Consider the following 16,311-nt stretch of genomic DNA (forward strand, 5'->3'; position numbering starts at 1 on the left):
ATCCCTCCAGGTCCCGCATTTCCCGGTCCCGGCCACGTCGGCCTGGACCCACACCTCTCCGACGAGAGCAGTACGGGCATAACAGACATTTCTAGCAAACAGGGAAATAGGGACCAGAAGCCGAGGGACGTCATTATAATTCGTGCGATGGTGCTGCTATCTCCCGGGTTTTTGCCATAACAAGTGTAGCGATGGTTGCCAAACATTGCATTGCATTGGAACAAATTTCTAGCCTCACGCAGAACTCGGTTTATTAAAACAGATGCTTTTCTGTTCCCTTACTGGGATTTGGTTTTGTCAGATTCTGGAATACAGCCTGCGAGTTAGGTAATGGTTGTTAATCAAGGTAGTGCTTATTCGCTACATTACCATAATGCATTGGAATATTTGATCGTATAAAATGACATTGTGGTGCCTGAGATCAATAAATTTTATATAACACTGTTACTTACTAAGATTTTAAAAATAATTGTTAACAGTGTCTCATATATGGCATTAGGAATTGTTGCATACATTGTTTTATACAGTTGTATAAATGATTTGTCCCATTTAGTTTATTTAACATCTATGCCATATAATTATTTCAATTAAGCTATCCATGGCATAAACAATGGATTTTTTTTTTAGTGAATTTTAGTGGCTAAATCATATGTTTATAACTTTCGCTACAATGATTTTAATAACTAAAAATGGGAAACTGTATAAAAAGTTTACTGGGGCAGAACAGAACACAGCATACCTCTAGCACACATTACGGAACAGCAGATGTACCTGAGTATCATGTTGTAGCAGGAATAAGGCGACGACTTAATGAGCTGACGGAAGAAGAACAAATTGAAATCGCTTCGAAGTTGGGAAAAATCGATAGACTTCCAACTAATTTATATACCGGTGTAGAGAACAAAAAAGAGTGTGATATTTGTTGGGAAGATTATGAAATTGGAACAGAGATCCGACGGTTACCTTGCAATGATTTTTTCCATGTTGCATGTATCGATGAATGGTTGATGAGGGACCCTTCGTGTCCTATTTGTAGGACTGAAATAGGTGATTTTATTTGATCAGAAAAAAATCAGATGCTTCTACATAAATGAAAAAGCACTTTTTTTCAGCCACTATCGTGTTAACCACTGTGTTACAAGGAGACTGTGTCAAGTAATTTTTCGAGAAGTTTGTTGGTGAGACAGTTTATTCAACTACTGAATAGAAAGTTGGAAATGTATTTCTCATCTGGGTAAAGTATGAATAATGTGGCAATGCACAATGCACCTAGAATATCTGTGGTATTATATGTCTTAAGCAATTATGTGATGTTGCAAATTTGCAGATGTAATGAACTATATTGAATGAGACTCAAGTGTAACATCGGTCTATGTGACTAGTTTGACGTGTACTTATGTAGTAATGTCACTTCCACTTCTGAAGCAAAAGAATTATATAAAAAGAATATTGTATGAATGAATTGTATTCATTGAATCACCTTAGCTCTGAGATGTGCTTTTGACTGAATAAATTATTAATAATTTTTTTTAACTACTCGTCGATTTGCAGATTATACCACATAACGACACAGACAGGGATATTGGACAGGAATTATTCATGGCCTGTAACAGGGGGCCAATATAGGGATTATATCAGACTGAAATCAAGGTGGCCACTGTGCCAATTCATTCCATGAATAAAAAAAAATTGTTAGTATTTTTTCCGGTACGTGTTGCGAATGCAGTATGGGTAAAATATTTGGTCACTTGTTTGTAGGCACGAGGACGTTATTTGCTCACATTTTCATTTTCACACATGAATATATTCTCTACTCATAAACTCACTTAACGCTTTATTGTGTGTTTTTTGTTTTGAACTTTTGATCACTGTGCTGTGATTATTTATTGGTTGGTTGGATTTAGAAAAAGCTGCCCTATTTTTAAATGTTTTAATTTGGTTTTTTATTGTAAATGGAAATCATAAATAGAAATTTCGCTAAAAGTATTACAGCTTTAGCCAACGTATATTCTAGAAAATGGTAAGCTAAGTACTGTTTAAGTATTATTATTTTTTTGGAAATAACAAAGTTTACGGAAAACGAACGTATAAATTAGTTACACAGTATTCCATATGTATACCTAGATTGCATTTACAGCCAATGAAATATTTATTAATTAATTACCTAAATGCCAAAAAAATTGCCAATGGGTACCACATGTATGCTAATGATGTGCAAATATATTTTCTTAACAAAGCAACATGTTAATCAGTCAATTAATTATGGCATTGAAAATCTCGCTTCCATTTCTAAATTGAAGAAAGTAAATGAACGTACGTTTAATATAAATAAAACCCAGGCATTATTGGTTCTGCTCATATTTTACCTGAAGCAATTTCTAACAAATGTATCACTTGAAGAATTTGATATTCAATTCTTTAACGTCGTGAGAAATTTGGGTTTTATGATAGTGATAGACACAACATTAAACTGGAAGGAGCAGGGAATGTAAATTAGCAAGAGTACATTTCTCTTTTCATTGATTACGATGGTTAAAAAATTATGCACTCTCCTATTGTTAGTTCCATTCTTGTCCAGGTCCGGTCCTTAATAATGTCTCACTTTGATTATTGTAATATGTCTTGTGTCCTAATCTGACAGATATACTGGTAAAGTGACTTCAGAAGCTCCAAAACTGCTTTGTAAGATTTATTGTTAACCTTAAATTTGGAGATCTGACCCAATACTATCTGTAGAAAAAATTGAAACTCGTTAAAAGACGTAATATGCACCCACTTATACTTGCTCACAAAGCATTGCAGCCCGGATCACCTCATCTGTCAGTCAGTATTAATTACCCACACAGCTACCATAGCCTTGCCACATGATTCACACGCAACTTTATGCTGGTAATCCACATACATTCATCCAAATGTTTATCAGGATCATTTGCTGGCACGAGTAGCGGTCTCTGGAATGATTTAGACCAGGTGATGAGGCAATTAAAAAAACGGCTAATTTCGAACGCAAGCTGGAAAAACATCTTAGGAACACAGTCTTACCACAAACACTTTACGGCTTATTAATTGCTTGAAACTGTGTGAGTGACTGGTTTTAAATTTAAACTATCAACTTATTATCTTGTTTTGGCACTGCTGGATTTTTTAAAGCATTAGTTACTTACCAGCACGTGTATTATGTCTATGCTTAGTTTTTAGTTCCCTACCTGTAAATTTACTTTTTGGTTCAATTTTGTAAAGGTTACCACTTAACCTCTCAACATTTACTGAAAGCTCAGTTCTGCTTTCTGTCTTATTATGTATTTTATCATCTTAAAATGAGTATGTTGTGCTTATTTAAAAAAAAAAAAAAATTCAATGTATGATGTAATAGCAGAAAATGTGGTTAAGTGTAAGAAAAGGTGTATTGTCTTGTCAATAACGACAATAATAAATAAATACATTTATCATTTCAAATATTGAATAATTGTCATCAATGAAGAAAATGGTTGAATTGAACTAAGCAACCGAAAACAATCTGTTTTCCACCTAGTCCTTTATGTTGCTTCACCTAAAGTGTAATTAAAATTCTGCACTACAAGTGGTTTATAAAGCTGTTTGTGATGCTTTGCAATTGGGAGTGCTGGAACACGCTGGTTTACTGGTCTGTGTAATGACTCCTAGGAGTAGCTCCGCATCAGTTGGCCCCCCGTTCACGAGGGATGGTGACGATGGCTGCACTGTGACGATATTTGGCGACAGACTGAAGAAGGATGACCACATTTTCAATGCAACCGGCACAACAGATGAACTGTCATCATATATCGGGTAAATAGTGGTATAATAGTTTATAATAGTTTTTATCTATATTATAGTTTGCATATGAAGAACATTAGCATGATGGAGGCACGGTGGTAAGACACTGTACTAACAATTAAAAGGACTTTTTTTTTTTAACTATGGTGGACAGGCATGTTTCGGGGGTAATACCTCAGAGAAGTGGCTTTTAGAGGAAATAAGGTGAGCATTAGTGAAAGTGAAAGGTTGGTTACAATAATTGGTTAGCTACATTAATAATATGTAAAACATTGTTAAAATATTTAAATTTTGAGACTGGTTGAAGAAAACAGTTTCGGAACAGTGTAGCCCAATTAATTAAGTAGATTTTTATTCACTACCGGGTGATTCCACGTGAAATCAGCACACACATTCTATTTGACCCTCTTAGATTTCTATGATATTTTGTTTATAGCTTACGTACATAAAGTATATAAATTAATTTTTTTTTTAGATTTTTTGAGTGTTTTTTTTAATTAATTTACAAAATATATACAAAATAACACAAATTTTAAAAATGATTTTTTTTTATTTATTAGTCTTCATATACTTTATTCTCCCTCCCTCCCTCCTTTTTTTTTTTTTTTTAAATAATTTGATGCTTCTTGATTTTTAAAAATGTTTTAAATACTTATTTAATGGACACTGTTTACGCAAGAAAGAACCGAATAAGGTCGAAATAGTCGAAAAATTATGTCTAAGGATTTTCCTTTTGTGAAATGAGGGATGAATATTTGGAAAAATTAATAAAACTTTGCTTAATTTTTTTAATATTCCTGAAATTGCTTGATATTGTTACAAACGCATATCAAGATGAAGTTAAGCTGTGTCTTAGCATACCTGTTACTGCATTGAGAAAATGTTTGCTATAGGAACTTGGATATTACAGAAAATAAAAACCCTTAGGTAAAGTTTTTGTGTTACTTTTACTTTTTTCCAACACCTCAAACACACAAACAACATAATCATGGTTGATTTTTCATAGAAAGACAACCAGGTCTAATATTACATAGGCAGAGTATCCACATTTTGGAAAGACAGGGGAAGTCAGAGAATTTACTTCAACACCTGGAAAAGTCATAGAAATTTTTCAGTGATAGTAATTTGAGGGAAAATGTCAGGCTTTGGTATGCAATCACCCATACATAGAACACTTTTTTTCAGGTAGTGATTTAGTGCACTGTAAAATGGTTCTTTTTGAACTAATACAGCTATGTATAGTGATGGCAGAGGCTATGTTGTAAATTAATTGTAAGATTCATCAGGAAAATTTATAATTTTGATCATGGAAAAGTCAGGGAAATTTTTCTACGATTGGTAGGCTGTGTGTAACAATCACAGCAAATTACAGCAATGTACAAGAGAAAGAAATTAAGAAACAAACTCTAGGAAAAGAAACAACACAAACCCATATATGTACATTTCTTAAGCAGTAAATATCCTTGTCACTGATTGTTCACACAAGCATTTCTTAGTCTGTAAATTTGTGACACACTAGGAAACTAATAAAACCACCATTATAAATTACACACTCACAAACCAAATTAACATTTTCTCTTCAGTAATTAGTATGATTATTCAACCATTACAGTATTTGAGACTGTAAGAATTTGTCGGAATATCGGTAGCAAGCTTGAGTTAGTCAGCAAATAAGGTTATATTTTAAAAATATGAAGGAAACAAAAAATTCTTAAGGTTTCACAAAATTATTTAAAACAAACAAATACTAAATACCTTACAACAAACTTGGTAGGCAATAATAGAATTGTGTAGTGTATGAAATTTAAGGCATCTGGAATTAGTCCATAAAGTAATTATTAAAACCGGATGTTGAGAACATGTATACACGTTTAAAATACACAAATATACCGGTATAAACTACTGGTGTTACCACAACTCTCACAGGAAAATAACTAAGTATACAAAAAAATATACAATTTAAATTTAAAAAAAAAGTAACCTCTGAACTGCACTTACTGGTTATACTGAAGAGGACGATGTTGTGATGCAGTTTGGTGCGGGAGTACGCCAAGGACGGCGAGCACTCGTACACGGACAAGCTGAAGCGGATACAGTGCATCCTGATGGACATCAACGCGTGCATCATGGGGACACACAGGGCGGGGGAGAAGCCCCGCCTGTCCGCCCGCCACACCAAAGACCTGGAGGACTGGATCACGGAGTACTCCGGCCAGCTGCCGCCTCTGGAGAACTACGTGATTCCTGTAAGTTGTAACTCTCGGCTCCGGCAACGTTGAAGACGGCACAGTCGAGAGACGCGAATGAATGATTATGAAATGTTTTTGGAAAATTTGTATCTTGTGCGGTGATTGGTTAGAAGTGTGGCTGATCCGTAAAACATAATTTGGGAAAAGGTGTTTTTGAATGCCCTTCAGTTATCCTGAATAGTTCTATAAAACTACGTTGCTATATTTTCAAGTAGTCTTATGGTAGTTTACCATTTGAACAGTTGGCAGGGTGTCTACTGACGGGGAAATTAGGGAATTTCGGGAGTTGTTATGAGATTCACAAGCCGGGGAAAAAACAGGAAATGTACAGGATTTTAGCTTAGTGTCCTGGATTATTTTTTTTTTTTTTTTTTTTTTTTTGCTATTGTGGTTTCAAATTTGTTTTCACATTTAGATTATTCTCGGTAATAAAGAAGCCTTCGCTTGGACCAATAAAAATTTTATCAATTGCTTTTGTCAGAAGTCGATTATCACTGTGCACTGATAATCTTTAGCCTCTGAAGCACGTCATTCTGTTGGTCAGGGGCATGAAGATCGAGAAAAGTGCGTTGGTGGTACTGTATGTTCTCTCGCTCGCTTTGTTTCTTGTCTCATCAGTCGTTTCATGTTTATATTACATGCTCTGAAGAGAAAAGCTAGAAGCTTTCAGGGCTAGTTTGCCTCGTACCAGCTTGAATGCGCTAGTGGCAAATGATACTCATTTAGTAAATAGCAGTTGGAGATTACGTTAACCGGTTAAATAATCTTTATAATAATAATAACAAATATTAATTTTATGCTTTATTAAAACTTATTAGATCTTAAGTATGTATCCTACATGAATGTTATCATATTGCTATAATGTTATTAAATACATATGATAAGCCCATTGGATCGATTATTTCATACTAGATAGGCGTATAGCCTCTATTTTTACCTAAAGTAATATGAAATTAATTATCTTTGTTAGAAAATGAATTTCCATGAATTCACATAGGTAATAAATATAAAACTTTATAATAGTGCCACTATACTTTAATACTCAATAATTTATAGTCATCTGACATGTGCGGAAACTATAAAGTATTAACTTTTAAATGAATTTTAACAAGATTATTAATATTTTAATGAAATTCCATATCAAAATCAGGTCCAAGCCCAGGTTTAGTATATTTCAAGTCTTTTTATTATCAGAGATGTTTCATTATATAGTTTAACCTTTTGCTCTGCAAATCAAATGATTCAATAATCGACATAGCTGCTCCGGTAGAGAATTCTAGCGGTGGTGCCAACTACGTGTGAGTCTTGTTCAGAAATGTAGTGATTGATATTGAATACTGGTCCTTAACATTAAAAAACATGTATTTTATTTTTAAATATTAAGTGATATAAATTGTGTCTATAAACTTTTGCAAGTGTATTTATATAAGTGAGTTTATGTTCCCGTTTATATAATTTATTTGCATTATAAATAATAAATTATTACATTAGTATTGAATAAATAATTAAAATTAGCACATTAGAATAAACATTCAGCATATTCATTGATTTTCATTATTAATTAAATTTTCTACTAGATTAAATAATCTTATGCACATGTTTCTATTAATATTGAATACTGAGTGCATATTTATTTCATTAATTTTTGTACAGTTAGTTACAAAATAGTTTGTTGTCGTAAATCAAAAAGAAGTATAACTTCTAACGTGCATGCATAAGTACAAGGTTTTTTTTATTATTAAAAGAAACCTCTGACCGGCTTGTGGAAGCATGTTGTGGCCGGCAGCAGTTAGTGCGACGGTGGTTGGGAGGGTGACGGTGCTTGGCAGGGGGGCGGCAAGGCAGCGTCCTCCCTCCACGTGGCGCGCTCCATCTGCCGCCGAGCCGAGCGCTGCGTGGTGCCCCTGGTGAGGAGCGGCGACGTCGACCAGGAGACGCAGGTGTACCTCAACAGGTGTGTGGGCCGAGTGCTGTCCTTGTTCACGCTCGCACCGTGTTCGCTTTGTGGTTGAGAAACATTACAAATACATTCATACATTCATATATACATTCATTCATTCATACATACATTTATACATACACACACTCTCTCTCTCTCTCTCTCTCTCTCTCTTTAGCTCAAAAAAAATTTAAAAAAATTTCCCCTCTACTTTTTAATTTCATGTGATTAAAAAACAAATCATATGTAGAAGACGTTTGCCATTGAGTAAATCTCAATTTCAACCCATCATTGGATCCCATCTCCTGCTATTCATCATCTGATCTCTTGGCGAGTCTTGTAAGTCCGCCCACGCGTGTTCACGCCAGCCTTTTGCTGAATGTTGGCCGAGGTACGACAAAACTGTCAATCATTACATTATTGTATATTACTCATTGAGGGAGAAAAAAAAACTTTTATGTTTATGTCTACAGACAAAAATCTTGAATCAATATTTAATTTATTACCGTATTTACTCGCATATAGGTCGCCATCGCATATAGGTCACACCCATAATTTGAGGTCTTGAATTTGGTATTTAAGATTCCCCCCATATAGGTCGCACCGGTAATTCATTACACATACGCATTGCACCACAGTAAAAAAAAAAAATTAAAAAAAGGGCCGCAAATTGATGGAAATTTACCGTCAATAGCGCGCCGTGCGCGGAGAAAGGTCATTGTACTAAATCAGCTGTTGTTACAGCGCGACGTAGCCGCCGGCTGGCTCTCTCTGTTCTCTGAGTTGCGCATGCGCAGTATAACTCACTCAACGCTCCGCCTTGACTCGCGACCTTCCATCAACAGCCAGCCAATAGATGCGAGCTTAGCGAAAAAAAATATAAGCTCCACCTCCCGTGTACCAGTTTTGTCCAGTTCTAATACCAGTTTATTGGTATACGCACCAGTTTTCTCGCTGCCGTGACATGTTCAAGTTTACGTTCATCGTGATGTCTTGATACCAATACAGTAGAACCTCGATGATACGTTCCCTTTTCATACATTTTCCCGTGTCATACGCAAATTAATTTTGGTCCCGCCGAAAGTACTATATTTACAATGGTTTACTTTCCCGGAACATACACTTATAAAATCATTAATTTCCCGTTTCATGCGTTCTTACGAAGCGGAAAAGGCCTAAAATTCACAAATTTTTTTGTTATATTCCTCCTGATAAACTACGTTTTAATGCTTTTATTTTGAAAAACGTTCATTGTTTACCTTTGCAAAGAAAATAACTTTATCGCACCATAGATATGGATAGTATCAGGAAGACAGCGCACTTCGCTAGTAGCATCTATGGCCAGCACCAAGCGAGACTAGTGGCGCAAATTAGCAACGATTATGAAAATGGTGCACGTGCTTTACCAAGGCACGGATCTCATATTTTGTGCATTCATTAATCTTTGAACTGAATATACCCGTTTGTTATTGTTTTCTTACGATCAGATTGTTTTGTATTTTACATTTCTCAAGTTAAAATTTTACTGAAAATTGTTATGTTGCATAAAGTTGTTTGTAAAATGAAACAAACAAGCAAAAATTTCTGATTTTCTTTTTACAATAGCCTAATTTTTTTTTATTTCTAATTTAGGCTTGGTGACTTTTCCCCCCCTCCAAGAAAGGACTTCATAACATTTTGTAAGGCCACTGTTTCTCATGTCAGCTTTACTTTATTATTGACTGTATTTTACATTTCTGGTGGTTTTATTATATATGTGTGTGTGTGTGTGTATATATGTATATATATAATGATGAATTTATATATTTCATTAATATAATGCAATTATTTACACATTATGTATTTAAGTTTAATCTGACATTAAGCTGGTATGCTAGATTGAAAAAAAAATTATTATTGCTATTCCCTTTTCATACACTTTCCCGCATCATACACCATTTTTGTGCCCTCCATTGAAAAGTGTATGACAGGGGTTCTACTGTAATTAATTAATTACGATCCCCAGAAATAAATTGTTAGTTTAAAAAATATGCGTCAACTGTACAATACTTCCGAAATTATAAAATATGTATAAAACAGTTACCAAGACTCCGCTCATTTTATCTTGTGAAGTTTGTCTCGTACCAGTATTTCGGCTATGTTGTGACATAAATACAGTATCAGAACTGAACAATCAGCCACGTTTATACATTCGTGAGTTTACGTATTTCCCTCGTGCATTTTAGATTGTCTCCTGCTACAATTACTCGGACTTTTACACGCCTAGGCTTAAATTATTACATGTTTAGAAATAAAAGCAACTTTTCATGTTATCAAATATGTATATTTTGCGATTTAAAATGTTCATTGCTGACTATAAACGTTACATTTTTCACGATGTTTTTAGGCCTACTAGCTAATCTTATCTTCTCTTAAAGTACCCACGGTATTTTCTGGTTGTTTATGGTTGTTACGTGACGTAAATAGCGGGATGAATTCGATTTTTGAGACGTAATTCGCGTGAAAGTATTGTATTGGACTAAATGGGAACTAAACGGTACCTGAAGAATATAGTGCAAATAACGGGAAAACGTAAATAACGGTAACGTAAATAACGGTAACGTAAATAAGGGGTTTCGCTGTATGTGTACATTGTAAATAAATTTGCCTATACCTGTATAAACTTCTTTTTCGCATTTTAAAGCAAAATATTGCAAAAAATATTCCTCAAAAATTTTTAAAAATTTTTCTTCACATATAGGTCGCAATTCATTTTTTCCCCATCAAATCTGGTAAAATTGCCGTGACCTATATGCGAGTAAATACGGTAATTATGTGAAACTGTTGTGTTAAGAACGTATGGAAGAAAATGTTGGATAAAGTCTAAATGTATGTGGGTTACACTTGGTGTCCTTACTGCCTTGCAAAGAATGGTTTTATAAAAATTTTGAGCTTTGGAAAAAAATTATTTTTCAATTCAATTCTTTAGTACCAAACCTGGGGAACATGGTGAAAATTGCTGATAATAGGGAGGTGTTAAGATAAAGCCTATTAAATGTTATACTACAAAACAACAGCAAAAATTGAACTAAAAAAAATTACTTACAGTTACAGAATTATCTGAAGCTGGGAGCAATAAAAATAAATAGACTATGCTCTCACTAGCAACTTGCAATTCTTGATAGTGACTGATGCCTTTGTTTGTGGTTGTACTTTGGATAATTTGAGTGTTGCATTAGCGAAGATCGGATGAACGTGACTACTGTGCGTGGAAAATGTCATTAGAATAAAATATTTGTTTTGCATATAGAGCATTTACAACCTGCTATCGTGAGAAGAAATGAAAAAAACAGCAGGTATCCTCCAAATTGTAGAATATCCCAATACAGTGTCCATTTTCAATGTCTCATCGTGGGAAATTCATAGGATTTATGTTAGGAACATAAATTAAATTAGTATTTGTAATTTTTCTGTTAAAAATAATATTCTTAGATTATTTCCTTAGCTAAGGCTTGGTCTCACTCGCTGATATGGTTATTTCAATTTCTTGTTAGTTCTATTATTGGAGGGCTTTTCCTGTGAATTTAACAATGTATCTCGCATGCATTTGTAGTCGGATCACAGATTTTCTCACCAGACATCACCAAGTGTTATTGCTGAGCTGTAAAAGGTCACACAAGTTATGATAATTATCAACATTTGCTTGACTTTTTGGAGCTCATACAATATTTAGAAACATAAAATGCAAGCGAGGTTTAGGAATTAATTTACACTGAAAGCCCTGAAATATTAGTAATGAGAAGAAAATGAAATGGCCAACTGTGTGTGCAAGTCGGAGCCTTAAAACATATAATTGGGTTCCACCAACCTAATTCAAAAGGTTAGGAACAGTGGAAAAGTAAGTAACATTCATAATCTGGTGTTTGGTAGCAATGCTGCGTGAGGTTTTTGCTGTGTAGTTAGCTGTTGTTCTGTAGTTCTTGGATATGAAACATGAATGTTTTATTGTTGGTATCAGAATAATCTGAAACTGTAGTATGATCTGTGCTATGTTGAATGTGCTACCGCGATGGAGGTTGACGTGTTCGTCGAATCCTAGGGCGCCACCACATGTGTAAAGGGCATGTGTACCCGGCTACTCTGTTCCCATGGCCGTGATGTAGCCCGTGTGTGGCGAGGCCCGTTCCCCCCCTGCATCACTAAAAAGCTCCGTAGACGACGAAAGGTGCATGAAGCTCCTTCCTCTCGCAGCGCTCGCGACTCACTGATCGTTCGTCCTCGCTTGGCAACTCTTGGGAGCGGAGCACTGACGTCACATTGGCGGGCGCGGGCTGACACACACACATACGCACACTTTGGCGGGCGGTGGTGGAAGGAGGGGGCTCGCAGCTTGAAAGGGGGGAGGTGGTTGCACATCGGGCTCTGAAGGGTGCAGCCCTGGACGATGTCAAATCATATATATATACTAGATAATGCCCGGCATGCGTTGCAATGCCTCAATCAATTTTTTAATTTATTAATAATGTAATTTTTTAAACGTATACTAAGCATCTCTCTTTATCTCTCTATCTTTCTATTTATATCTCTATCTCTCTATATATCTTTCTACATATATATCTCTATATATCTTTCTAGCGGACCCGACAGACATTGTCCTGCCCAAATGTACTTTTTGTGAGATATGGATATGGCGGTAAGTATTTCTACGCTGGACATTTTGTATCTTCTCATTATACATACCCCTCCTCTTGGGCACGCCACTGCCGTTACGAAAAACCTTTCCCATGGTTACGTAGAAGGCAACAACAATGCAAAAGCCCGTTGCCATGGAGGCTAATTATCAACAATATTTGTTTTTTTTTTGCTTTTAAAGCGTGTTTTTTTAGTTTTTTCTTAACTCAGAATCGAGATAAAATATCCAATTGTGAATCTAAACCATCCTCGAATCCCCGTGAACTCGCACACAAAATTTCATATAAATCGGTCCAGCCGTCTAGGAGGAGTTCAGTGACATGCACACGCACACAAGAAATATATATATAAAGATATAAAAAAAAGTGAAATTGTTCAGTCAGTTTGAGTGAGAGAGGTGTTTTTTCCCGCAGGTTATCAGACTTCCTGCTGACAATATCTAGAGTAGCTACGAAACTGGACAAGAAGGACGAGTCGATCTACGTACCGCGGTTGGAGAGTGTTGCCAACCAAGCGTGATGCGAGTCGTCACAACTGCTGACTAGTGCCATATGTACCTACTTTCCTCTCCTTCCGTTCATTTCTCTTTTGTAAATAAATACTTGTATTTATTGATTCTGACTGACTCTGGCAATGCTGTAGTAAGCAGTCTATAATTGCTTGTTTACGTGTCTTTTGGATTGAATTTCTAGAATGTATTAAATGTTTCAGTTACATCCCTGTTTTAATATACACCTTTTTGCAAAACAATCCTTGTAAAATTATTACTATCAATTTTTTTTCTATATCATTGCTGAAGTAACTATTTATATTTTGCAGGGCTGATGAAACAGCCCAGTGAGCAATGTAGTACAGTATTGACATGCTCTTCAACATACACACCTGATGGTTACATTCAGTGTGCAACAGGATAGTTCTACAGTCAAGCACATATCAAACAAATATGTTGAAGCTGTCATTCGCACCTGCTATAACAATCTGAACACTGGTGGAGTTAACCTGAGAAATGTTGGGTCACACTTTTGCCAGTGAATGAACACTAGATTTCTCAGCATTATGGAAAGTAAGTATTTATTATACCGGTATTATTGAAGTTATATTTCCTATACGAGGTTCTTATGTTTAACATTTGCGTTACTTTCTAGCTCAGCTGTGAAGGGGGGAAAGAAAGAAAGTGAGAGAGCCGGTGAGTGATTGCACAATGACTCGATACACGAATATTGCTAGATGGCGCGGGGTTACTGATGCCGATATCTGATGGCAGCAACAGCGTATGATTTCATATACCTTCAAATAATTGTGTAAACATTTACATATTTTCGCAACTCGTAATACGTAACGCTAAACTCTTTAACACGGAGGTTGGATCCGGTGTTAGCATTAAAATTGTGACAATATGTATAGTATAAACATTTCCAATAGAATTATTGTCATATTTTTAACTATCATAAACCCTTTGATTCATTCTTATATTCTATTAAAGACATAGACAGACACTATTAAAAGTCTTCTTTCAATGCATGATTACGAGTGTTTGAATTTTGAGAGTAACTTAAAAATTTCCTATCCCTCTATGTGAAATTGCACTTTTGACATGCGTGGCAGTTACGCAATAATGCATCTTTCAGAATTTAACTAAGAAGGCAATCTTCACAATTATATTGCCATGATAATATATACCAAAGTACTTTACATTTGCTTGGTACACACTCAAAAATAATCATTGGGGGAACAGTATATCACTTGGTAAACGTGCTTACTAAGTCCAGTTAGCTAACATAAAGTTGAACATTGTGTTTAGTGAGCAACAAGCGCAACAAACTGCAACACAATTTTTTTAGATCACATTTAACAATAATGGCCATTATCAGCATAAGGCTCATTCTCCCTAGTCCACTGACAATGGATATTTTTAATTTGATTGGATTTATATCTTCCCAATTGTGTTTATAATATCACTTCAGTCATTTTATTGTATTTCTATTATGCATGCTAATTAAAGTTAGTTTTCTATTATGCCAAGTAAGTATAACTTCAGACAAGCGTACATAAGTACTTGCACCCATTTTTTTTCCTCTTGCGTAAAAACCCTGCTTACAAGGTGTGTAGAGCTTTAAAAAATACCACATAATTTGAAAACTGCTCAAGATATCAGAATGGGCTTTGAAAGATTTGTGCAATTGGAGTGTATGACTTGATGTAGGCTTTTGGACATACGCCATTGCTATGCATAACAATGGCGTATGTCCAAAAGCCTACATCAAGTATATCAGAATGGGGTCTGTTTACGAAAAGCATTATGAATTCGATGAGTATTTATTTTTTTATTTAAAGGGTAGTAACATTTTGGGGTTACACTTTGTATTATTCTGTATTAACATAAAAATTAGTATTATGATCATGCAGTAAAGTTGCCAGTTGTACATGATTAATGTGTGGATACATCATGTCTTCATACCTGTCTCTCATGAATGTTGTGGACAACTGGGATGGACTTGATGATGTGGATAATTCTTGTAGAGTACGGTAATTATTAAATACTGCTACTGTACACTGTGTCAACACGAATATCATACTGGAGGCAAAAAAAAATTTTCTATGCACGTGGTGGTGAATTTTGAAATGAAGAATGAGCACTTAGGTTATTTTCTGTCTCTGTATTTTTGTTTTGGCAGTGACTGGCAAGTTTTTCTTTTGATTATTTTAATAATATCTAAGGTCCTGAGTTAAATGCTGCTACATCACCGGAATTTCACTACGAAGATATCTTTACAAGGCAACCGTGTGACTGAGTAAATGTCATCACCAGTATGCCTATCATGAAGCAATATGTGGTGGACATTATACCCACCATGGATTCTCACATGGTGTGAATCATGTGCTCATTAGGACCAATTTCAAACATAGAGGCCCTAAATTCTTTTAACTTTGGAACCTTTAGCTGGTGTGCATTGTGTCTAATAAAGATACATTCTCAGAATGCTTTATTTATATCTACTACAGGATCTATTAAAATCATTTGAGCTGCATTAGGTAAAGCTGTAAAAAGTGTGCTTGCCAAAGTCTGAAACATTGAACCATAATCTGGCTACATACGTATGCAGGTATTTGGTACTCACTAGGCTATACATACAGAATATTGACACAATTCTACGAACACACATCACTATTAATGTGCAGGAGAACACAAGAGCCATGCCGAAAAATTGTTCTGAACGATTACCGTGTGGAAGAGCGAAGCGGCACCCCCAACGAAAAGAAGTTTGACTTGGAACATGCTGTTTGAGAACTGTGTGTGGCAGGTCAGTGGGAGTTTGCCCAGGGTTCCATACTGCAGAGGTGTGGAGCTAGTGAACTGCCAAGTTGGTCCGCAGTGATGAACTTATTTTAACACATGTAACTGTGGTTCAGTTTAGTTCAGTTTAGAGTACTGTTTTAGTTTTTGGAAAGGCCAACTGAAATTTCCTGATATTTTAAAAGTATGATTTCGCACAGACATAACTTTAATGAAGCGGCATGTTTCATGCATGTACAATTATTTTGATGAATTAGTGCCTACAAGAAAATGAGCTCAACAAATGTGTGATGCTAATGTGATTTGAACGTGTCAGCGCGCCACGAGAAGTGTCCGTCAGCTCTCTAGCCTCTAGTCAGCTG

At 35.5% G+C, this 16,311-nt stretch overlaps 1 protein-coding gene across 1 annotated transcript; it reads left to right on the top strand.

Moving 5' to 3' along the window:
- Positions 1 to 1,677: 1,677 nt before the first annotated feature.
- On the top strand, positions 1,678 to 13,370 carry LOC134530122 (corrinoid adenosyltransferase MMAB-like). The gene is made up of 5 exons (XM_063364730.1): positions 1,678 to 2,020; positions 3,664 to 3,807; positions 5,828 to 6,041; positions 7,874 to 7,998; positions 13,068 to 13,370. Exons 1-5 carry the CDS (start codon positions 1,953 to 1,955, stop codon positions 13,171 to 13,173), a joined length of 657 nt encoding a protein of 218 aa, XP_063220800.1. The 5' UTR covers positions 1,678 to 1,952; the 3' UTR covers positions 13,174 to 13,370.
- Positions 13,371 to 16,311: the final 2,941 nt, after the last annotated feature.

Source organism: Bacillus rossius, chromosome 3, assembly GCF_032445375.1.
Source record: "Bacillus rossius redtenbacheri isolate Brsri chromosome 3, Brsri_v3, whole genome shotgun sequence".
In the NCBI taxonomy this organism is placed as follows: domain Eukaryota; kingdom Metazoa; phylum Arthropoda; class Insecta; order Phasmatodea; family Bacillidae; genus Bacillus; species Bacillus rossius.

Excerpts from the sequence above, each read along its gene's own strand:
- LOC134530122 (XM_063364730.1), top strand. The coding sequence starts at position 1,953 with ATGGAAATCATAAATAGAAATTTCGCTAAAAGTATTACAGCTTTAGCC. Across the intron at positions 2,021-3,663 it reads AACGTATATTCTAGAAAATG|GAGTAGCTCCGCATCAGTTG; the intron begins GTAAGCTAAGTA and ends AATGACTCCTAG. Across the intron at positions 3,808-5,827 it reads GAACTGTCATCATATATCGG|TTTGGTGCGGGAGTACGCCA; the intron begins GTAAATAGTGGT and ends GTTGTGATGCAG.